Source organism: Lutjanus erythropterus, chromosome 7 (genome assembly GCF_056507025.1).
Source record: "Lutjanus erythropterus isolate fLutEry1 chromosome 7, fLutEry1.hap2, whole genome shotgun sequence".
NCBI lineage: Eukaryota > Metazoa > Chordata > Actinopteri > Lutjaniformes > Lutjanidae > Lutjanus > Lutjanus erythropterus.
The window spans coordinates 9,384,438-9,410,057 of NC_139323.1; the positions used below are offsets into that span (position 1 = coordinate 9,384,438).

Genomic DNA, 25,620 nt, shown 5'->3' on the forward strand with positions numbered 1-25,620 from the left:
AAGTAGTAAGTTGACACAAACAAATTCAATTATATGACTCAACTATAAGTAAATAAACTTAGAGTCTCAGTTTCATTAAGGTTTTTTTAACAGTACACACTTGACACCTTGAACACCTATACCAAGGAGCACACACCAGGGCATGGAGCACGAAAACCACGATGACACGAGAGCGATACACTTGTACAGTACCAGGCGGACGGCTGGGCCACCGTCCTCACAGAAAGATTGTCCCTAAATAGTTATTTAAAAAAAAATAATTATAGGAATTCAAGGGTCACGGTGGAAAACAAACAGATGAAGAATACAAACAAAGAGAGGAGAGTTTCATCTTTAGCACGAACCAAGTACGGAAGTGCATTTCTGCCAGGCCAGAAGAGAAACCGGGCAAGTATCATGTCATAACATGACAAGTTTATTGTTGTAACAAAATGTTTTCTACGTTATAATAAGATATTTTCTTGTTATAACAAGATATTTTCACATTATAACTTGGAGTGTAATGACACATTGATTTGAATTGAAATATTCATCCAGTGCTCAAGAAATCGAACTATACTGTCATCTTTAAAATACACCTTTATTTTGAAATTTCTATGGCATGTCTGTGTCATAAATGTCTTGAAAGGTTCCGTCATAAAACGTTTCATAATTTATAACAAATTATAACAAGATATTTTCATGTTATAACAGGAAACTTTTCTTGTTATAACATTAAAAGTTTCACATTATAATGTCATAATTTATTGTTATAACATTAAATGTTTTTCGTTATACTGTAATATTGTATTATATTTAATATGTCATATTGAAACAAGAAACTTTTCTTAATAATAATAATAATAATAATAATAATAATAATAATAATAATAATAATAATAAACTATTTATAGTCTTATAAAGTGAAAACTTATCATGTTCATAGTTATCCTGTTCATACGTGAAACATAAGAACATGAATAGTATATTCTTATAATGTGATAAGTTTGTTTGTCATAATAACGTGAAAAAACAAGTTGTTACAATAATTAACTTTTCATGTTATGTTATATTATACTGATCCATGTATCTTTTTCTGATGTGACAGCAGACACTGTCGTAGCAAAGAATCATCGTCCTCATTGTAGCTGAGCCAGAGATTCCCCAGATTTACTGAGCTGCAGCCACACAGTGTGAAAGAAAGCCTGACTGTCATTATAAAATGTTCTCAGGATGCTTATTAACATGACCGTCAGTTTTCTCCAAGTTAAATCCAACCTGAATGAGTCTCTTTGTATGCATTTGGTCTGGGAGGGCGACGCTGTATCATATTAACCTTTGGAACCACACAAAGACGCGGGAAAGGAAAGGTGAAGGCAGGAGTCAATTTTGATGTTTGAATTCTCCTCTACTTAATCTGTTGGTAACTAAACTAGAGCCTCAGTCTACACTAAGAACAGTCACACGGCACAGGGACGACACAAACACAAACCACTGAACACCACTCTGCTTCTCAACTGGATTTTTTTCTTTTTTTTGCCATACAAGCCATCGTGTGTCACAAAAAGATGGCGTCCACTACGTCTACAGTAGAACCAATATCACTTTTTGTATTGTTAAGTATGTAAACGGATCAAACAACAGATAAACATCAATGCATGCAAGTTTAAATATGTTCTTTTTTTTATTTATTTAGCTTTGTCTGATTTTTTTCCCTCTTAGATGATCATGCTACTAGACTTTTATGTCTTGTCTTTATCTTTAATTATAATTTCAGTGGTTTGTTTTTTTTTCTCACATCTATCCTGCATGCTATTTGTGTTACTAACCCTATTGTCATAACATGCACTTTCCATGGCAATGGGGGCCATTAGTGGTTGAGTGCATACTGCATTTCATTTTACATGATTCTGGTTTATAAATGGCATTAAATATAATACCTACACATTTATTCATATATATGTACTGTATATATAGCAGCAAAGCTTCTAAAATAGCTTGTTAAGTATAAATGTTGAATACAGTTAGCAGAAACCAGATTTAGTATTTTGAGGTATCACTCTATGGGTCAGTATGAGCGCAGAAATAACCCTATCGTTTTTTCTGTTTTTAATAAACCCTCTAACAAGAAGAAAGAGCCCATGGTAACGTTAAAAAACAACTGTTTTGTTTTGCGGCAAGAAAATGTGTCAATTTGATACTTCCTATCTTTTTGCTACCTTTGGTTAATGACCCGGGGCAGGTGTCAACATTAGAGAATCAAGGTTTTCCCAGAAACAAGTGTGCACTACACGCACTGTAGGGTGGCTAGCAGCAGACGAACAGACAGACGAGCTGCCCCCATGCAAAAACATTCCCATATCCACTTTAAATCTCACATACAAAAATAATAATAATAAAAAAACCTACAAAAATCAATCTCTTTTTTTTAAATCTCCTCTTAGAAAAAGATGAAAGTACCACAAAAAGAGTTGTAGAGTTGTCAGAGCCTGAGATGTGAGGGGGGTTTTGGTGAAAAACTGAGGCTTGTGGTGTTTGGCTGCTACAAAAGATATATAGATATATATAGTATATATACTGTATAGTGTTACGTACTCGATTATACTGATAGCTTAGGAGAGCAGGAGAGGCAGAACGACGCTCTTTTTCCTGTTAGCCAGTGTTTCATTTCCCTTCCCTCTGACTGTGTCACCATGGCTGCGGTTGCATCTCTAGTTCCAGCGGAAGTGAATCTGGCGCGGGCGGTCGGCTCCCTCTTTGACCAGCGGCTTGTGAAACTCTCGTCCGGCGCGGGAGTGGATGTTGGCCCAGCAGAACTCGCAGTAGTACTGCAGACAGGTGACGTTAGCGCAGAAAAAGGGAGCGAATTTGCCTCCGCAGCGGGCACCCTGGCACTCATCGCACAGCTGATCATCCAGGACGTAGGGCTTCACCTCCACCTGCCCGCACACATTTTAGAGAAAGTGTGTCAATGCACAGAATAAAAAACAGTCTCTCTTCCTCTGGTACACACACACAGATTTGCATTCACAAGTTGTGTGACTGACACATCCTAATGATGAAGGATTCATACACGCTTTACAAAAAACTGTAAATTTGGGAACAGTTCATGAACAGGAGGCTGTACCCGCTTGTCAATGTCTCCGTGCTGCAGCTGGACGAATCTCGCGCTGATGGCGGCAATGTAACTCTGTTGATTGGAGAAGGCCACTCGCCCCGCCCCCTTGGGGTACTTGAGCTCTGGATCGGTGTCGATTCCCGCGTAGCAGACTCCACCATAGAGACGATCCATAATCATGGCCAGCTCGACTAGTCAGGGTGAAAAGAAGAGGAGAAAAAAATATATATTTAGATGATTAAAAGGATGGAGACACAGTCAGAGATGATGTGAGAAAATTACACTACAGTAAGGATGTAAATTGATAAGATTTTATTGATATCAATGCCATCATGATTATCGAATACCCTAATCAATTCTCTTATTGATTCTTGATCAGTTTTCTGTGTGGAATGTAGTGGGCCTACGCAGATGCCGTTTCACAGCATTCATATTCATTTAGGTTTTAAAGTAGTTGTTAGTTATGAGTACTTTTAAGTAAAAAAGGCTTCTTAACTTGCCTTGTGGAGCTAATGTTACTATAACAGGATATTGTGATTTGTGTGACAGTAACATGTTGCCATGGAGAGCAGTGGCACTCATGCATTGAGAGTCAAATACATGCCATTTCTGGAATATAAGCCCATGCTCTGTAGAAAGTGGAAATTATATTTTAACAGACATTTCAAGAGGCACTCTCGACATCTTTGTAAAATGAAGCCACACTTTAAACCGTTTTCTTCTCTCTGCCATGACTCCTTCCTGTTGCAAGTTTCCAGGGGCACACATGCATGAGTTTGCCATCATTTTTTCAAAGCACAACTGTCAGAAAAACATGCCAGCAATGAAAAAAGCAATCGATAACCTCAGAGACAAAAATTCCAGTGAATTGTAAAATTTGGAACCAGTTCTCAACTGAAACAGGTTATCGATTCCTGTCCCCACGCTACAGGTGTTAAGACAGATGGGGAGATGTCATCAACATATAGCTGATCATCTATTGCTACAGAAAACTGATGGCATTGCTTATAAAGAAACAAAGGGTGTGTAATTACTTGCTCTCAGGGGACGAGGGACACCTCCCACAAAGATGGTCTTGCGGGGATCGAGGGGCTGAGATCCATCCATCACAAAATCACTGTCGCTCAGGTTCCAAGGTCGAATTTGGACCTGAAACAAAGCAAAAATGTAACTTTAAATCCACTCTCTCTTCATTAAGGGAACTTTTTTTTAATGCTCACACTATGCTGTGTGTCTGTTCAGTGTGAGCTGCTGTTGATGAACTCACAGGCTTGTCCTTGATGGTGGGGCTAGAGACACACAGGTAGAGCTTCCCATCCTCCTCCATGCAGGCTTCAATCAGAGCCTGCACCGAGCTCTCCTCCTGGAACAGCAGGAATGCGTATCCTAGGAAAGACGCACATCCACAGCCTGAGTATGTGCTTTAAGGACGGAGAAATAGACTGTACAAAAAATGTTATCAGTATTCAAAGCTGCCTTATTTATTAGCATCAGAGCTTCACAGTATCAAAGCTCAATGTAAAAAAGAGTTGTAAATTTGTTTAAAGTGGAGGCTTGCTGCTTTCGTCGGTACCTTTAGGTGGAAAATAGGATTTGCTCTCAGCTTTGTGTGGCCAGTCGACCACCAGGTGACCAAAGCGGCGGAAGCTTGATGTTATTTCATCTGAGGGAGAGTAGAAAAAGAAACAACAGACGGGTAAATAAAACAAAAAAAAGCAGTATAATGAAATCCTGAGAGACCGTGGTCTTGTAGTTGTCCTTACCTTCATCTATGTCAGGGGGCAAACCTCCCACAAACACCTTACGAGAGAAGCGTTCGATGCGTTCCCCGTTTTGATGGGGGTAACAGTTGGGGGAGCCGAGGACCCCTGGGACACCCTGGTTGCCATGGCCATCATCAAGGAGATTGTCATCAATAGGGAAGAGGGAGGAGCGGCCTGGTGGAGAAAAAAGGGCTGTTATGACTACGGCAAGCTTGAGGCGTTCACACAAACACATGCAAGCAGAATCACAAATCACACACATTCAAATTAAAGTGTGTGCCTCTCCTTTATGGAATCCCATATCTCTGCTAGGACAAGGACAAATCCAGAGGAGATGCTGTAAATAAAGTGGTGTTTCTGCTTTTATTACGCTGCACAGTTGTGAGACAAAGCACCAGCTTAAAGTGAGGAATCACATGTGCTCCGCTCTGAGCAGTGAGGCAAATAAAGCGGGTGTGGAAAGCCAGGCTGTGTGGACCAAAGCTGTTAATAACACCGCTGAACAGTATGGAGCCCCAAAGTGATTAGCCTGTTGTGTGTTATATGGTGATTGTATGTTTACCTGTGCTGTTACATTTTTATCCTTAGTGGAAAGGAGTTAAAATATATTAACAAAGACAAAGAAAAAAAAAACTATTAAAAACATAAAAACGCCATGTGGTTAAACAAACAGCTGTGTTTTGACATTCGTTTTTCTGTGGCTCTAGCAATCAGGAGCTAGCTAACGCTGGCTTCACACTTTGATGCTGAATAACCATCAAAGTTCACAAGCCGGTTTAACTAGCAAGTCAGCGAGGTACAGTCAGCAGCATGTGCAGCCATGTTAAGCTAAGGCTTAAACACAATAAAGAGGTTTAGACAAGGATTCTGAGAACAGCATTTATTTACAGCAGCAAACTATAGTTGGTTGATTCGGAATAACGTTACATTGCTGTTGCTTTAGCTAACAGAAGCTAATGGACTAAATATTTTGAAATAAAATATGTCATTATGAAAAGTGACATTGTGAAATAAGTCTTTATATGAAATTAAAGTGTCACTGGCGAAATGTCATTATGAAATAAACACAGACTTTTGAAAAAGGGCATTTGGAAATAACAATGTCTATAAAAAGTAAAAAATTATAGGCCTATCCAATACAGCTATAGATCTTATAGGTATCTTATGATATGATATCTGATTAGAGAAACTAATTATAAAATAATATTTCATAAAAATAAGTTTTTTTCATTTATTTAAATATTAAACACTTTGGGGTTCCATAGAGCAGAGACACAACTGTGTGTGTGTGTGTGTGTGTGTGTGTGTGTGTGTGTGTGTGTGTGTGTGTGTGTGTGTGCACACAACATGATGCTTAAGGTAAACATGACCAAACGTGAAACCCTTGACACCAGGCATGTCTGGATACTAAAACAACAATTGGAAGGTATGTTTGTTACATTTTTTGATAGCCAATAATAATTTTTTGGGCAAAATTTGAACTCAAAGACAATTTGAAGTCTGGCTCCAGACTTAAGGCCTCAGTTTGGTATCGGTTCAAGCAATAAAGCATGCTACAAGAGAATAAGCCACAAGGAAAAAGACACGTTGTAGAAAGCTGAGTTTACCTCGACGTCTCCCATAGCTCCTGGCTGCATGTAGAAAAGTACAGAGTGCAAGTTTCAGCTATGCAGACATTTTCAAAAGGTACATGTAACCTCTATCTAATCTCGTGACCTCAATTACAAGCTGTCAATCACAAAAAAGTGCTCTAAATTGAGTTGTTCATACACTAATACCTTTTACAGTGGCTTACATTCACCATAGACCCATAACAAGATTTTTTTCTACATCACATCTTTGGATTAAATAAATAATGATAATAATAGCAACAAAACAAACAACAATTATTTGCTGAGGACATAAAGACAAAGACTAAATGTCTGAACATTTATATGTGTCATAAAGCACATCAACTAAACATAAAATGCCAGATGTCTCTACAGATGACACATATAAAGGCATTTCCCAATCACTTCACTCCTCTGAAAACTCATTTAACTACGATTTACACAGTTTCTACAGCTTGACTTTCTTCTTTCCATAAAATGTGCCAGATCTGATGGAAGCTATTCGGAAAACCATAAAAATAAACTTGTCAGGGTCCAACTCCACATATGTTACATCACTGAAAAGCCTTGCATGTCCTCTGTCAGGGACAGAAAGGCTCATCTCAGCAACATGTTCAGCCTCAGAGACATGAGCCAAAAACTGCCTCCAACACGGGGCAGAAATGAATGGCTGATTGCTGGATCTCAGAAGGACACAGCAAGCACCAGAAACAATAAAAAGCGTGCTCGCAATTATTTGCAAATGCTGTCTGACCCAGATTTGTGTCCTATTGAGGCTGTTATAAAACAAGATTTTATTTTTGACACGAACAGGACGCGTGTCCACATGTGAGGGAAAAAAAGAGTCTGCAGGGCTACAAATACACTAACTGGCACTGAAAATCTACATTTTAATTAAGGGATGTTATTAAGTCCTATCTGTGGTGCATTCAAAGTCCTCAGGTGACCTCGTATAACACTGGAAACAATCTCGATCATGTGAGCGCCATCACAAATCATATTGCGTTGTGTGGCAGTTGAAATGTTTGAAAATACAACTAGGCTTGGATGGTGTCAAGGTATTATGGCCTAGCAAGGTATCAAGAAATGTCCCAAAATGTGAGCTGTTTTACACAGGTTTTACACAAATACTGTTGTAAAATGTCAGGAAAGAAAAAATATATACCGCCCAAACCTAAATGCTGCACTGATAGTAACATTACAAAACATAAATAATGAGGTTTACAGAATCTGGTGGCAATACATTACAAATTGTACTTTCTGATAATATGTGTGTGTTAAAGAAAACAGGAAACAAATGAACAAATACTAGTGGATCTTCTTCTCTACACCAGGTCTACTACATGCCACCTCGTGTGACCTTGTTGTACCACTATGAGTCTGGTAAGTGTGTCTAATGAGGCTAACGACTAACAGTGGAAGCACCATGAGAACCGAGTCTCCAGTTCTCATGATGCTTTTACTGCCATTCTTAGAACTGGGTCCCTATTTTTAATTTGCCCATAAAAGCAACTGGATGAAAACACTTAAAATTCACAACAGAGAAAGATGATGGTGCTAAGATATAATTACCATTGAGCATGAGTAGGCCGTCGGCCCCAGGGTTAGGGCATCCCACACGGCCTGACATGAGAAATAGACACACATACACATGTTGTACACACACACACACACACACACACACACACACACACACACACACACACACACACACACACACACACAAACAGGGATGAGATACAGAGCAGATGGAGTGGACAGGGCGAGGCCAATGTGTGTACATGAGAGCGAGAACACACACAGACGCACACACACAAACTATAACTACAATGCCTTTCTGTGAATGTGTTACAACAGCCTTCTCACATGTCTACAGCGAGCACTGCAGTCAGCGAAAGGAAACAAAGCTCTCCTTATCCCCAAAGATACCTTGACTTGATATATTAGCAGAATGAAACACTTTGTTTTCATCAACAGTATCACAGCAGGATTGGGGTCTTTAGACAAAATGGATCATTTCCTTTTTAGATCTAAGAATCGGACCCTGAAAGGTTGTGACTTGTCCACCTGAGCGTGCTGTTACCATGTAACTGAAGCAGGAGCTGCCTGATTGGAGGAAACAAATGTTTATAACATACAGGTTAAGTAAATTCAAGTTAACAACATCATATCATATCAGCGTAAGATGCAATATTCTAGTCAAAATCTATATTTCAATTCTACAATTCATCTATTAACCAATTACTTGATCGACAGCATATTACAGTAATTTGCAAATTTGATGAATTTGATAAGAAATCATGTCTTTTTTGTTTGTTTTTTTGCTGTTGTACTTGTTTTCCAAACCAGCCATGTGAGGCAGCTGAGATATGTTTGAGTGCTTGTCCCTTATGTTGAATGGCTTCCTGGGTCTCATTCCATGCTACATGCCACAGTATCTCATTATAATTTATTCTCAGTAACAATCTGGCGACCCCTGGAAGTTGTCCCTTTGGATTGTTGGTTGGGGAAAACAAGCAAATTAAAAAAATGTCAGCTTAAACTCTGTGGAATGAACATTTTTCACTTTTTAAGACATTTTAAAACCAAACATTAATCAAGCAAATAACATATATATTCATAAATAATGAAATTAATCATTAGGTTAATTCTAATTTCAATAATATTTGAGTTAGACTGTAATCTTTGGGGTGGCAATTTTTGTTTTTGATCTCTCTGTACTCTCTAGGTCAAGAAAATGCTTTGTTCGGTGAAGTTCAGTTAAGTCATTTTAACACATCCGAATGTCTCAAAGTTTACATGTTAAAGTGTCTACATTTTCATTTTTCTTTTTTCATTTTATTATTTTCTGTGTGATTATAGCGTCTTTTAGACTGTTCTCATTTTTTGTGGAAAAAAATAGACAATACCAGGGAAAACATATTGTGTGTTGTCACTGAGTCACTGATTCTGACTGACTATCTGTGTATAGGTGTGTATTGCTGTCTACCAGTGTCATTTTTTGATTCTACCACTGGGTGGCACTAAAATCAGAACTGTTTAAATTCCACACAGTAGCTTTATTTTTCTAATATTTTAAATAGCAACCGTAAGTGTTATGTCAACTATTTTAACAATAATATTAAAAATTACACATGGATTTTCCGAAAAAAAAACTTTAAAGTGTTCAGTCTTCATTGGCTGGTTTAAAAAAACAAAGACAAAAACTTAATTCAACATATCAACGTAACACAGTAAAATTGTTTATGACCTCTTGTATTTTGGAGCAGCTCGTCAGGATACTGTACACTGTTGTGTTGGATCTGTCAGCCCTATAAATGGCAGAGCCCACCCCTTGCAAGCCCTCCTTCCCTCTCATCTCCTCTCTTGGCTGTCAAGCACAGTGTGTGAAAGTGTGATCACGTCTAAAATTAGTCCAGATCCCCCTCTCTCTGCTGTGCACACTGGCCCATGTCCTCTCCATCTGCTCCGGCAGGAAAAACAAGAAACTCGCCCAGGAAAGGAGGCCAGCACAGGTTCAGTACTGATTTTAATCCAGTCTCAACGGAAACACAAATAAAAAGAAAAACAAATCTGCTTGAGAATTCTGGTGCTCCTACACATATGACGGTGTTGTTATTTCTAGGTCATGTTTTAAAGTGAAAGTGTAGCTGGCCTGTGAGGCTGTAAATGAGCAGCCGTCTGTAGGAGAGGAGGGTAAGAACGGTGCTGTTATTTGACACTGCTCCTCTGATGTCCAGCAGCTGAGCCCAGGAGGGCAGGACAGTGTCACACTACAGTCCATTCTCTGCATGCTGCTGCCAAACCATGAGGAATAATTTAAAAGAAATCTATTTCTAGTCTTGCAGTTCAGTTTCCTTCTCGTTAAAAAATACAGAGTCACATGTAATCTGTCAGAAAACATCTGTAACTAATTAGAGATACTGACAGTGATGAAAAGTACAATCATATCTCTCCTCCATTCCTTCCTCGGCACTGTGTGTACTGCCCAGGTTAAGTAGCAGCAGGATCAGAGCTGGAAGGTCATGTAAATGTGCAGCTGGTGGCAGAAGTATTAAGCTCTCTCAGTGGGGGAGAAAATAAGCTGGCGTGTGGAAAAACAACACAGCTCTCGGAGCAATGGGTCTGTCACTTCGCTGCACTCAGGCCTCCTCACCGAACATGATCACCTCCCTCTGACCCCTGCCCCCCGAACGCAGATAGAAAGGGAAAGGCAGTCTTACCTTTCATCGGATCCTGCTCAGCTCGCATGATGTCGATCAGGGAGCTCTCCAGAGAGTGCATGTTCAGACTGTCGTACATTCTCGAGCGGTCCTGAAAAAACACACAGGTGTGAGGTTTTATATCAGACCAGAGTCAGGGCCGATGACGCAAACACACAATCTAATTCCTCACGTTTCTAACACACTTTTGCGATTTGGCTTACACATAACAAAGCCTCTGAAGTGTTGGTATTTGGCTTAACATGTAAGAGATTTAAAAGAGCAAGTAGCTTGGATTAACATTCTTTCCGCATTTATTCTGAAGGGATATTTGTGAGTGGCCTATAGGACGGGTTCCCCAGGATCACTGGACTTGTTCCCACAGACAGACCAAGAGAGAATGGAAACCAAAAGCAGGAGTGGCATTCAGCTGCAGGGCTGAGATGGAGGTTATGAGCTCATCAGCAGGCCATTGAGATAGTTCTCCTCAATGACCGACTATGACAGACTCATCTGGTAATATTCTGGCGACCTGCCGCACCACACCCAACATAGTGGGAGCGTAAACGTCAATTCTTCATACGCTGACAGAGATGGATTGATTGGGTTGGATTTGTTTTCACATTTGTTAGTTTAGTACAAAAAAACAGTAATTCATAAAATGGAGAATAAAGAGTTACATTAGGTGGCATATAATAGACAGATTTACATCTAAAATGTCATTTTAACAGAGGTTAGGCCAGAAATACAATCAAGAAACTTTTCATTGCATCAATAAAATGGAGCTGGATGTTGCTTAATGAAGCACTGCTATATAGCATCATCTCTTTCCAGTATGGCTTTTACTCTAGGTAAACCCTCTGCCAACACTGTCAGTGGGGATAATTTCTTCAGTCAAAAGTTCCTCCAGTGAAAACTTTGAGGTCTGTGGAATATCCACAGTAATGAGGACAATGTTCCTGGAAAGGCACACTGCTTTTTTAAAATGGAAATATTCAATGTTATAACTCTAACTGGATATCTTAAAGCTGGATAAATAAATAAAAAAGAGAACTGACCCTTTAAAGCAAAGTAATTAGGTTGTCCACTGATCTGTTAGTCACTGGGTGTGTTTACATGTGTAATTATGATCTTTTTTTTTTTTTAGTATTCTGATTGGTTTTGAGCATGTAAATGTCTTATCCTGGTTTCAGAAACCTGGAGTTCTCTGATGGAATCCAGGATACTGTGGCCTGTAAACACCTTATCTAATTTCTGAACATTTTTATTGGTACAGAACAAAAAGGTTGACATCAAGATACAACAGCACACAGACGATCAGAAACATGGATAATGTCCAAATCATGTATGCAGGGATATGAATAATTAGGTTTCTGATGTTGCATGTAAATGACATATCCTTAAGAAGACAAAACCAGAAACTAGTGTGCATGCAAACCCAGTTAAATGAGTACCCTACTGATTCAGAATTTCACTTCTAGACCAATTCAGACTCATGATGGACAGTTTGAGATAAAGGAACAAAACGAATGCAGCAGACATAATCTTTTTTCATCCCATGTATTTTCTGCCTTGTTAAAACCTGCTGCCTGCATGACAAAAAATGCAACTCGACTCGATTAACCTGACTGATTTGGGTGTGCTTTTTCCCGGGCCTAAAGGTTTGAATCCACCCACTCAACTGAGTTGGAGTGTAATGAGTTGTCAGTTACTCTGATATCAGCCAAGGTGTGTTTTGCTAGAGGCAGCTATTGTAGCCTAGAGTTGTTAGCCTCAAGCAGAGACGTGGAGCCGCCTACAGAGGTCAATTAAGCTTTCTAACTACACATCTGCAGATTTTTTTCATTTTCAAACTTCAGGCCGCACTGATGCTGAGTCAAGTGACATCACTTGAGGCTATTTATCAGACTTCACACAGCTGCAGCTACAAAAAGCTTTATCCAACATCTTTCACATATGTAATAGTACTTCCCAACATCTGTAAACAGATGTTAAAGTGTAAAATCAGTCAGTTGCCATTATGTATCAGGAGGAATTTGTAACATAAAAAAGTTCTACAAATGTCTGTTGAGGTGGATATTCTCTTTTAGTTTAAGAATATAGTTTCCAGGGTGATAGTATACATTAATGGTAGAAGATTGCTGTACAATTTAGAAGTCAAGAAAGACTAAAGGTAAAATACTCTCACTGAAACTAGGAGCGACTCTCTCCTTTCTTCCTCAGTCTACCTCTGTGTGATATCTAAAACATGACACAGCAGAGATGTGTCACTGACTGCCAAACATTAAACAGAAAGGAAGGAAGGAAAAGACTTGGAATCTAAAAAATTCTGGGTCTGAGACTGTTTATGGAAATTAACAATCCATGGAGTCAGGCCTGTTTCCTGGAATAGGAAGTGTTGTACTTCTTGGCACTGATATCACTAATAATTTGAGCTCATAGCAACAGTAATACCACATGGTGACACCATCATGTAGCTGATGTCATTGTGATTATCATTCATGAATGTGTTTTCTGTTAGAGGCCATTAAAAGGACACAATGGAGACATATACATATTAATACACACTAATTTATTAAACAAGTTTAAAGTTTCGTGCCTTTTACTGAGTATTAAATATCTGTCCTTAAGAGGAACACTGTAATACAAACTGTAGTGCAGTCTCTACAGGATTATTGTGGTCAGAAGAATTTATGATAATTATATTAACCCAATATCTATAGAAAATTTGAAAAACAAAAAATTATATCAGTCAATTTGTCTTTAAGTTTCTTTATTGTGCATTTAGTCTCTATCTGGCAAATGAATTAGATTCAAAATATCAGTGTAGGGAGAACCATTCTATCACCATAACTGTGCAAAAGTATGCAGACAGTGTTATTACACTGTTATTACACAATGGATGGTGATTAGGTGTGTGAGGGTAATGTTGGGGGATTTAAGAGCATATAGTATTTTAAGAGGTGCTGGATTATTTACACAATATTATGGATGTATACCAGGGTTCAACATTAACCATGGCTCTATGGCCCATGGCTACAAAAAAATAATCTAAGGCCACCAAATACCCCACGTAGGCGGCCCTCTGTGGCCACCAAGTTTTATCCACAAACCGCAAGCCTTTAGCAACACAGTGTTACAACTCCCCAACCATTCAGATTCCTCCGTGCCTTTTAATTCAACATTCTGTCTAAATAACAGTTCTTATCACCAGTCAGCTACTAACATGTCAGGGCTACTGCAGTATCAGCTTGATGGCCCATGGGCCAGTGTGTATTTATTATATAATATTAAGCTATCACTGTATATTATTAACATTATATCAATATATTTTTTAGGGTTATTGTCAATGCAGGCGTATCGTGACACCCCACACCACACTACTGTTATTACATCAGAATTAAAACCTCATTTTATCCTGACTGCCAATAATATACAAAGTAGTATCAGAAATGATAAACTACACATAAATTAAACATGGGCAATAAAAAACAATCCAGTTAGACCACTATAAAACTACTTAAATAATGTGTCTTGCCCGAATAATCAACATTATTAGTAGCCTACCTATTTGATAGTAGTATATGATATATGTGTTGTTGTGTATGTGTTGTTTATATGTTGTATCATAATGTGTATATTTCAAAACTTAAAATTAAGTGTATTTCTGTCAATACAATTCTGTTTGCATACCATTCACATGTCCAAAAAAATCATTTACTGATAATGTTATTTTAGCTAACTTCTGGTTCACTGCATCAATACAGTGACTAAATGCACAAACCACAAAGAGACACCAAGTTGATGTCAGCCATGCTTATAATTCAGATGTAATTTAAATCACTAAAGAAATGTTTTTGTCCAAGAAAATTAATTAATCTAATTTAGAGAACTAATTGAGATTAAGCTGTTGGCAAAGTGGCAGAAAACCAAATATCAGAGATAAATTGTCAAAACATGAACAAATGGTGAAAACCCTCTTACAGTGGAAATTAAGGGGCGTTAATTATGGTTACATCATACAGATTCCAGCAGCATGTAATAACCACCAACACACCTTTCTGACAGACCTGTGAGCCTCCAAAATCTTATCAAAACACACAATTTGGTACATATAACATGGAATAAGATTATCCTCTGGTTCCTTTACAACAAGAGCTTTAGCAATACCTGAAATAGATCTCACCTACAAGATGAAATGAATTCAGCCCAACCCCCACTATGTTACACCTTTACTGAAACCTGCAGAGCAAATCAATGCTAACTCCCCCCATGTGATTGAAATGCTAACCATGCTTGTGCTTATGGTAATTTACATCTATACATTGCCCTGCATGTCTACAGAATCCTTTGCTTTCAGTCTCTCTCTTGATAAAAATAATTCTTGTTCTCTTTTGGTTTCTATTTCATGAACAGATCTCAAATGAAACTCTCATACACACATCAACACACACCTCTTCATCAGTCCCTTTGTCCAGTCTCTATTTCAAATGATTGGGTATGCATCCTTTCCCACCTTTAAAACCATTGATTCTCACACTGTAACACAAAACTCCACCCACACCACAACATACACACACAAACATTAAACCAATTGTCCTATAAAACCACCAATACCAGTCAATTCAGTAACAACCCAAAACATTTACCTGCAGGGGCAACAAAGTGTTGCTGTTGCTGTCTGTGCGAAACATGTTCTCCTCTATCCAGGATTTAGGCCCAAGTGATCCTCCAGAGCGTGGGAACTTGGGAGGAGCAATGACGTTGCTCGAGAAGGGCTTCTTCAGAGGTGAGACATGACTGACTGAGCCAGGTACGCCCATGCCACTCCCTCTGCGGTGGTCCCGGCCCCAGGACACCCCCCCGGAGCCCCAGCCATTTCCCTGGTGCCCGCCCCATGGAGACGGCTTCACCATGGGCTGCATCCACATTGAGGAGGACAGACAGTGTGAAAAGATGGCAGGTTAAAAAGGTCATCTTATACAAATATATATTATTCCCTTTCTCACAATCTTGTCTTTCTACCCTTTCTTTTCTCCCTGTCAGCCACAGCCTAGCTTGATCTGCTCCTGTAACGGGTGGGTAGATAAGAAGATTTAGGGCTTTAAGTCTAATACTAAGCATCCCGTGCGCTGCAACACCGCCAGTGTAACTTACACACTCTCTCTCTCTGCCTAGACCTTGTGTCCACTCTTAAGCATATCATACATCCAATCGTTCGTGCTTAATCTTGCGTGCTTTCACGTGAAAATCTTACACAGAGGACAATCAACTTTCTGTTTCTCATAATGTGTGCTATTGGATGTCAGATGTTGGTGTGCCTGAAGAATAGTTTTTATTATCTAAAAAACAGGATTATCTAAGTGCTGTTAAAGAAAATGGAAAGCAAAAAGGGTTGGTTTAGAACCCTGATAAAAAAGCAGCAGATTGTACAAAAGAGGCAATGAGCCAAAAACAAAAACAACAACATAATTGAAAAAAAAAAAAATTTCTGATCAGTGCTGCTGATCCTGTGTTGATCTTTTTGATGTGTGTACCAACAGGGTTGGTTGTCTGTTGAGGTTTAATGGAACCCCATATTCTAATCAAAGCAAGGGGTTAAAGTGGCAGTGGATTTTTTGAAGTTGAGCTGTTTGTGGTATTTATCCATAGTCAGTGTATTATCTAGAGTAGATGGTGGTCTGCACGCCCCACTTTTGGTGTTTGGAAAGGGTTAGTGCATTCACTGAAGCCACACAGTGACACAAACAACCTAAGAGAACATCCTGTCCTGTGTAGTAAAATGACTGTTTTTGCGAGTTTGGTTGCTTTGAAAATGGTAACATTTAGCTTATAGAACTGTCGGAAAAGGTTGTAAAGCGGTGAAAATTATGCTTGAGCAGTAAAAAGGTCTTACGGTATACCAGGGAGAGAAATCCCAACGGTATGATTTTCAGTACTGTCCTAAATACAGACGCTCCTCTTTTTATAAAACAGATAGGGAGATGCAGTATTGTAGTGCACAGCTCATGCCACCAGGGGTCAGTCTCTGTGAGGTAGTGCAGTTCAGAGGTCAAATTAACTAGTAAAAGAGAAGAAAAACACCACTGCCCTGGGAGTATTTTGGATATAGTCTTGATAATAAAGGTAAGCTAACAAAAACCGCAAACTACCAACCAGTTAGAGTAGTGTATTGTACTGAGTCTGTTACTTTGGGGAGTGTGGAGTGGACGACTGACAGACTAATTACTGTCTATGGTAGCAGAGAGAAACGGTGAATGTACGCTGAGTGGAGGAAAAGGTCAGCAGTGAAGTTGTCAGTCTGGCAGTAAATGTACAGCGATGGTGCTGGATATGTACAGTTTGGGTTTGAGTTTGTCGGTGACTAAAACCTGCTGCTTCTCAAGACCGAGGCAGAGATCCTGTGTGTGTGTATTTCTCAGCTACTGATATAAACTGATATTGTTTTTTTAGGTGGCTAAAATCCACTCTGTCCGCGGCAGTTCATTCCTTGCATCATATTGCAATATCTGAAATTTTACAGTTGTTATTTTAGAGAAAATGTGTATGTTGAGATATATATATATATATATTGTATATGCATAACCTAGTGCATGTGCATAGCCTAAAATATCAAGATTTTATTTATAAGCCATATTGCCCAACCCGAACCCCTGCTGCTTTTCCAAACTGACCACCATCTACTGCGAGTAATACACTGACTATGTATACGTACCTCACACAACCCTAATTCAGAAAAATCCAAACTATCCAAGTCTAACTCCTATCCTAAACTAAAGGTTGGTGAAACACCACAGGAGCCCTTTAAGCACACCCAGTCACACAAATGCTCGCAAACACACACACCCTATGTGCAAATCACATGAGAAACCTGACGCCAAAGGCTACTAACACATATAGGCCCCAACAGTATTGAATAAGCTGAACCTTCATGTGAGCTTCACTATTGCTGCTCTTTCCTCTGGGTCTGTCTGCTAATACACACACACACACCACCAAGATACTGGACTTCTTCATTTCACCCAAATAAACATCCATTTAGGACACCAAATGCTGCAAGCCTTTGTATTCCCACTGACTGAACCACAAGACAGGGATGGCCCAGCGCCATGTGACTGCATCCCACTGCCTGCTTCCAGGAGAGAACAACAGCGAGATTCAGTGATGCTCCCTTGTTCTGCTGTTCACCCTACCCTCCCTTAGCCTCAAGACTAGTGACTTCAGCCCTCACAGAGGACATGACAAATGCGTTATGAAGAAAAAAAAAAGACTGTTTATCCTACGACGACTACGGCTGCATAATGTACAATAACTAGATATTGTCTAAGATTTTGGATATCTTTATATCATTACAGTGTTGCCTCTTCCTGATTTTAAAGGCTGCATTACAGTAAATTGATGTAAACTTAACAGACTGTTGTAACAGTTCTGTTATTTGCATTTGCCTACATATTTGTCATTATACCCACATTACTAATGATTATTTATTATACCTATGATATTGTTGCAATATCAATAGGTGTTGTCACATATGTCAAACAAAACTAAGACCCAAGACTACAGCAGGTATATGTTTAAAAACATCAAGATGTTTGAACTGGTCTACATTTCCCAGTTCTACTGTCAATGTTTAACTATTGTAATATGTTTTTGGATTAATATTATTGATACAGCAATGAGTGTGTTGCATTTTATTGATGTAGATGTTTACGGCTGAGCTAATTTTAACTACTTTATTTACTGTTGGGTAGTTAAACCTTCAACAATGCATCATATTCTACAAGATCATCATGTTTGCACTGCTTGAGAATTTACAGTATGTTATTTTAGAGAGAGAACTGTGCTAATTGAGAATATAATCGCGTAAAAGCCTAAAATATTTGTATGCCGTATCGCCCAGCCCCAGAATAAAAACGTACATAATGATGTGATGCCTCATCTCTGCAGCAGCACAAGATGCTCCCCTGACCTATGATGGTGTCCACTTGGAATTATAACCTCATGTCTTGATTCAAAGAGATTATAAAGGATGGCGTTGTAAGGGCCCTAAGGCCTATTCCTGTTCACCAAAGGTGGGAATTAGGACTGGGTGATATGGTTTACAAACAATACTGCAATCATTTTAGGCTCTGCTTATTTCTTATAAATTCTAGTGTTGATCTTATAGAATGTGACGCACTGCTGTAGATTATACCACCCAACAGTATATAAAGGAGGGCTGGGCAATATGGAAAAAAAAAAATCAAATAAAAATCAAATATCACAACATTCTTGACCAAATGCCTCTATCGATAATGGGGCAATAGGGATGACTATTAATGCTTTCTCAGAATATTAACACAAATAATCATCAGTAATGTGAATATAATAACCAAGTGGGTATGTTTAAGAGTAGAACAGCCATTATAGTCTGGTAAATACATCTCTTCACTGCAACTAAAACCAGTAAAAGACACTTAGGCCATATCACGATATAACGATATCCAAATCTAAGACGATATCTCGTCTCATATCATGGTAGCAATATAATATTGATTTATTGCCCTGCCCTGGTGGGAACACAAACTAAGAGAAGGACAAATGAGGTAGAAGAGCTCCCGTGTCACCTTCATGTGATGTATGCCCTCCAGCAGCTCACCTGATGTTGGTTGTAGTTGTTCCTCTGCTGCAGGAAGGCGCCCTGCTGGGGGTGCATCTGGGGACTGACGGGGGACCTGCGGTTCTGCGCCTGCTGAGGGACGTTGATCTGAGGCGAGAAAGGACCGCTGAAGCCCTGCACATTAATCCCGGCGCACGGATTAGCTGACACCGGAGAAAAACTCTGGAAGAAGGCCGGGTTGATGGAGGAGGGGATACCTGGGTAGAAGCCGTTGTCAGAGTCCGTGTTGGGAAGCTGGTTAATGGCGTTGGCGTGGATGGGGTTGATGGAGTTGGGTGCGGGAGGGGGCGAGGAGCTGGTCTGGACGGACCACGGGGTGCCGAACCCAGGGAGGGAAGGTGAGGACGAACCTACGCTGGCGCTCTGCATCTCCTGGGTGGAGAGGTTGGGGAAGGCGGCGCTGAGACCTCCGGACAACATGTTGGAGGTGCTGCTGCTGCCATTGCCATTGATGTGGTGGGCGATGGGGGAGTCCATTTGGATCTTGTTGGGATTTACGGAAGTGGGCGATGGCGACGCAGCATCAGCTTCACCCTCCTCCACCGGAGAGCCGCAGGGGTCAGCAGCGCCGGGCTCAGGGTGCCTCTGCGGCAGGGGACTGAAGCGTCCCTGGAGTGGGGCCGACTCTGCGGGGCTAAACTCAGCGTGCTGACTGAATTGCTGATGTATGTTTCGGCTGTGCTGAAGGTCACAGATAGACTGCGTCGGGCAGAACTGGTCTCGGCTGAACTCGCTTAGAGCTATCTTCTGGTTCAGTTGGTTATAATCCGGTGTGAATGAGCCGAGCTGGCTGTCGGTTTGGTTCGGCTGCTTCCCGGATTTGCTGACCGTGCTGCTGTTGCTGTCCTTCTCCTCGGTTGACGGGGGTAATTGCGTGGTTGTCACCCCCACAGGCTCATCCTGCATGTTTTGCTGATGCGCAGCAGCTGACAGGAACAGCGGGGACGCGGCGACGCAGCTGAAGGGCGAACCGGGGCACAACCGGCACGACTAGGCGTAGTATCCGTCAGATGAATTCAGCTTTCAAATGAAGCAACTATGTGCTTCTAAATATATATATTTCAACCACGGTTTCTGCGTGAGGTCTCTTTAATAGTAAACTGTCTGTGAATAGTCTGTAGGCTGAAGGCAGACACAGAGAGGAGGGGGTCCGGCCTGTGCGGATAGTCGGCTCGTTCTGCTCGTAGTCTCTGTTTTACTCGGTGATATTATCTTCTATCTAAAGACCGAGCTGCTATTTCGGCCTTGCAGTGGGTTAGCCTAGCCTGTGCGGTCCATTCCTGTCCGACCGTGCTCCCCCCTCCTCTGTTGACCGGCTGTGCTGCTGCGGCAGAGGATTAAAGATCCCCGACTAAAACTACGTCACGACCGCATCACGCCTCGCTGCGCCCGCCTCCAGCCTCGAGCCCGAGCTGCAAAGAGGACCGCATTGTTTACGTCATTTTTTTCATTATTCATTAAGTGCAGTAGGCCTACACCCTCTCCAACCAAGCCCTGAGAAGTAGCCTAGAGTAGGGTGAGTTACACTGTGTGCTTAATTACTTAAAAATGTCCTCTCGGAGACGTTTGGGTAGTCTCTTTCTCATTAATGAGTGTGTAATGACCAGAGACTTGTCTTTTAGTATCATGTGCCGAGCGCTAGGCTGTAGACGTTTTTCTCACGGTAACCGTATTGATATCAAATATTAGAAAAAACACAGGTGTTACCAATGCTACTAATTAAGGTCCCAATACACATAGTAGCAGCACCCATACAATGTTTGACCTAAGTGGAACAGTACCGGTAATTATTATTATCAATGACATAATCAGAATAATTCATATCAAATTGCTGATGTGAATGCAGACTAAAATTATTTTACAGTTTTAATAATGTAGTTATCATGTAATTCAGTTAATGTAAAGTCCAACCTGATATTAGGCCTGATATTGGCCTATCACAGCTATACTATCTATGTCAGTACCTGCATGTATGCACCAATATGAAAACTTTTTCTTTTTAAAGAACATTATGCAGGTTGTTTTTATATAGCTCCATAGACAGCATTTTATGTATATGTTATCCTCTTTGTTAATTCAAGTTTAAACTCAGACTCAGACTCTCATGTTGACAACAACAAGAGAAAACATAGTTTTATGATGTCGTGAAGTGGTATGGGACCATGGGAGTTGTTACCTCCACTTTTAAACAACCACTATAGTTGGTAAAAGTCTATCTGACATGGCTTAGGCAGAAATCATGTTCACGGACGAGTTAATGTACTGAAGTTTTATTCACATAATGGTAAGTCTGTATCTGATATATCCCATGATTTCCAGGAAGTTACAACTAGCAACTAGCTAGCAACAACTAGCAGAAAATGCACAGTTACCTTGAATGAATTATGTATTTCTCTCTTTATATAATAGATCTATATATATTGTTCTACTTGTGTTTTTTAAATTGACTACTTATTGATTTTAAGTTCACTACTTCAGTGCCCTGATATCACTTTTGGATAATACATTTTTATTGTTAAACTGTAAAATATCATGCCTCCATTACACACCCTCATCATCATGTGTTTGATAAACACATATGAGGGATCATTACAAAAATACAGTGTTTATGTATATATTCTATATTCTGTGTAAAGAATATTGGCTGATATATCAATATTGGAATTATTTACTCCCTAATATCGATTGGCCTCTAAATTAAATTTAAGTATTTCATTTTATTTTGAATTGTGGCATATCCACACAAACATTTCTCAATCAAACTCAAGCAGAACGTAGATCAATCAAAGACTTCTTATTTAAAGCCAACACACAAAATCAGAAGGAATGAATTTTCTGAATTTTATGAGGTCTTTTTTTGAGGTGATTCATGCCATTTGGGGTAAGAATGTTTCCATAAAAACTTAAACATTACCAGACTGCGTAATGTGGCACAGTTTGCTCGGCTTGTGCCTATTAGCATTCAGTCCACAACCATTGTGTGTGCGTCTGCGCCAGCGTCACTTTACGCACGGACGCCAACAGCTAAATATAGTTTTCTATGTCAGCGCGTGTCAAGGGAGATGAATCTTCATCGCCTGTTCTGAACGCAAAGCTGACAAGCAACCCTACCATATGATCTGCCTCATAAATGGCCCCCACCAGCCACCAGCTACTGGGAAATTGTGTTTGAGCATGGATGGGAAAGAGACAGTGAGCGTGTGTGTGTGTGTGTGTGTGTGTGTGTGTGTGTGTGTGTGTGAGTCCTGAACACGTCACCATCTGACTGTGCTCATTTGTGATTGAGGACTGAAGAGAGAAACAACAGAGGGTTTTAGACTGACTCTTCCCTCAGCAGATGAACAGTAGATGTCTTTGATTCACTTTAAGATACAAAACAAGCATCAGCTGGGAATTGGGGAGATGCAAATGAGTAACACTTCAGTTTCACTTTCTTCTTGTTTGAACAAAAACGCCTGCAGTTAAAGCTGCAGTCAAAGATGGGCACAATACATCAAAAAGTATTTTTTTTTACAAAAATACTAATACTTGCTCATCAAATGTATTAGGATAAAATACAAAATATTGGTGCGAGGAAATGTATTCAATTAAAATTGCAAGTAATCTGTAATTTGAAAACACAATACATTCTATAAAATTCTTTAAAATCTAAAATTCTGACGTTTTTGGTATGTAGTAGCCTCAACATAGGTCTGACCTTAAAGGTATTGTGCGAGGCAGTTTACATGCATTAATCGCCCCGTGTTGTTAATGTGTAAACACACTGTCACTTAACTTAAAAAAATGAGACCTTCCCTGACTTTCTTAGTTGCTTATTACAGCCTGTAGACTGATTTCTATGTAAAGGACTTGTGACAGTTTTTCCCTGAAAATCCAGAAGAGTGCCTTGCCTCTCTTCAGCTCCCCTACAGCTACAACAGTGTGCAACACTGGCTAATGTTAGCTTTGAAACACTAGCTAACGTTTGTCTAAGAAACAGAGTCCGCGAACATCAACCAACGACTAGCAGTCCAGCACCCACCGCAACACAAGCAGAACTTTACAAGTTAATGTTGGCTAAGAAAGGTAGTCATCTAACATTACCAAACCACAACACAAGCCTCTCTTTACTAACCTCATCTATCAATATTATGCTGGCGGATCATGCACGTTACATCAGGTGTTGTGTCGTTTTAAACTGAATAAAATGACATATTAAATGATGCATTTCAAAAATTTTAAAACTCACAAATACAAGCTCTTGACGTATTTTGTTAGAAATGACATCTTTTGAAATACTACCCATCTCTGGCTGCGGTTAATTAGTTAGACTGTGTTGTGTTAGCCCAGTGCCTTTGGTGTGAACGCTTTTATTTGTTGTGTAACGTAAACAGTCATGGCTGGTTTCTCTTTCTCCAGATTGAAACTGAATAAATCATTACAATCTCTGTCTGTGAATGTGCTTTCTAATGAGCAAGACAGATACCAGAGTAGCAAAGCAATGTGCCTGATCAACCTACCATCTGGTCACTGCTAATGATGAGGGCTTATCTCAGCACCAACTACACACAGCTTTCCGCCCTGCATTGTCACCTATACAATGGTTTATTGAAAATCAAAAGCACCTGATTACAAAGGCACTGGCAATTTCATAACCTCACGTAAAACTCTGCAAATATTTTTAGACTATATGTTATGAAGCTTGTTGTGATGACTGCTGGGAGTCTGCCGTGTTGTCATTACCATTGTTACATTAATTACAGCAACAAAGCATTTCCTGCATGTACAAATATTTTGGCAGTGAGAACTTTAAAGGAACAATTCACCTTAAAATAAAAATAATTTAGTGTGAGTTGCCAAGTTTTGGAGATATCGGTTGCAGAGATGTCGACCTTCTCCCTAGTATATTGGAATCAGGTACTCAGCATGTAGAGCTCAAAACACCAAAAATACATTTTAAGACTCAAAAGCAATCTGTATTTAGAGAAATCATGACCCGGTTACTCAAGATCATTCTCAGGCCTTGTTGTGAGCAGTTTCATGTACGAACTATAGTTCCTACTCTTTATGACTGATATCTTCAAAACTTGGCAACTCACACCAAAACAATCTAGCATGATAAATAGCACTACAGGCCTGAGGGAAAATGTTTATTTTTGATTTGGGGTTGAACTGTCCCTTTGACCCTCATTCATGACAGATTTGGCTCCAATCACTGACGTCTTGATTTTCTTCTCACTTTTCACAGCACCTTGAGCTGTTTTGGGAAGTAAGAAGACACCCCCCAGATATGCCCCATCATAAGGTCCCAGATGGGACAGTCCCACCAGTGAGGGGGCAGGTGTGTCGGCCACGGATGGTGCCGCTGAGCACCAGTGATTACCCGGGCCCAGTAAGTGCTGGAGGGAGTTAAATGGGGCAGGCTGCCAGCTGCTGGTGTCTGATGATGATGGGCTGGGGGAGGGGGTCAGCCAGGGTGGGTGGGGTGATAGGCGGGGGTGGTGTTAAGGGGAAAGACAGAAGAGTCCGGGGGGGGGGGTTCATTCTGTGTCTCCCAGCTGCCCTGCCACATACAGAGTGTGACACATCAATCCAAATGACCAACCTGAGCATAGTTTTGCACATTTGTATTCACCTTTAGATTTAGTTGTGTTCTCTGTGCACGCACACTGGAGTATATAGTGCACACTGGGAACAAATGTAAACATATAAACACAAATATCAATGTATGCATAAACATACTATGTGTTCATGCATGTGGCTGCATATTATTAAACTGAATGTGAGCACACACTACTTTCATTTTAACCAGATTACTGGTTACGTTGCTACTGTTGGTTATTAGGAAGCACCTGGCCCACTAAGCAATATCAAATTTCACTGTGCTTGTAAACCTAGCTCTATTTAGGTCTCTGTCAGAGTGGATGGCTGTCACACTGCAGCTGCAGTCGTCATAGCAACAGGTAATCTGCATTTCCTTTTGTGCAGCTGATTAGTCTGTTTGACTCAGGGCTCTCTCAGTCTCACTCTGTATGTTTGAAGGGTTGGGCGGAGAGGATTGATCAGCTCATCCTGTTTGACAGACCTATCCATCAACTGTGATGACTCTATTCTGGGATGTGTTCATGGGGTGTGTTCCATCTCTTATAATCCTATCTGGGCATACAGGAAGTATGCCTCCTGTGTGCCACTCAACACTGGTTTCGTATTTCAAAGATGTCATTGGGCAGAAGTGCCATCGACCTATTTTCTCAGAAGATTCAGATGTAACAAAGCCAGATTTGTGAAGTCTATACCACCATACCTCCCT

At 40.1% G+C, this 25,620-nt stretch overlaps 1 protein-coding gene across 2 annotated transcripts; it reads right to left on the bottom strand.

The window, feature by feature from the left end:
• Positions 1-875: 875 nt before the first annotated feature.
• Positions 876-20,647, bottom strand: cpeb2 (cytoplasmic polyadenylation element binding protein 2). Of its 2 annotated transcripts, XM_084722571.1 has the most exons (11): positions 19,311-20,647; positions 15,322-15,591; positions 10,694-10,784; positions 8,043-8,093; positions 6,468-6,491; positions 4,861-5,034; positions 4,671-4,760; positions 4,365-4,483; positions 4,132-4,246; positions 3,107-3,288; positions 876-2,918 (listed from the first exon to the last, which is right to left on the bottom strand). In XM_084722571.1, exons 1-11 carry the CDS (start codon positions 20,235-20,237, stop codon positions 2,691-2,693), a joined length of 2,271 nt encoding a protein of 756 aa, XP_084578697.1. In that variant the 5' UTR covers positions 20,238-20,647; the 3' UTR covers positions 876-2,690. The 2 variants fall into 2 exon arrangements, with proteins under 2 accessions (XP_084578697.1, XP_084578698.1); XM_084722572.1 differs by lacking the exon at positions 6,468-6,491.
• Between the last annotated feature and the right edge of the window lie 4,973 nt (positions 20,648-25,620).

Bases quoted from the DNA above. Each gene is read 5' to 3' on its own strand.
- cpeb2 (XM_084722571.1), bottom strand. From the start codon at position 20,237: ATGCAGGATGAGCCTGTGGGGGTGACAACCACGCAATTACCCCCGTCA. The intron at 10,785-15,321 runs GTAAATGTTTTG...GTGTTTTTTCAG, and splicing joins ACACTTTGTTGCCCCTGCAG to GACCGCTCGAGAATGTACGA. The intron at 3,289-4,131 runs GTAATTACACAC...CACCCTGACTAG, and splicing joins CCCTCGTCCCCTGAGAGCAA to TCGAGCTGGCCATGATTATG.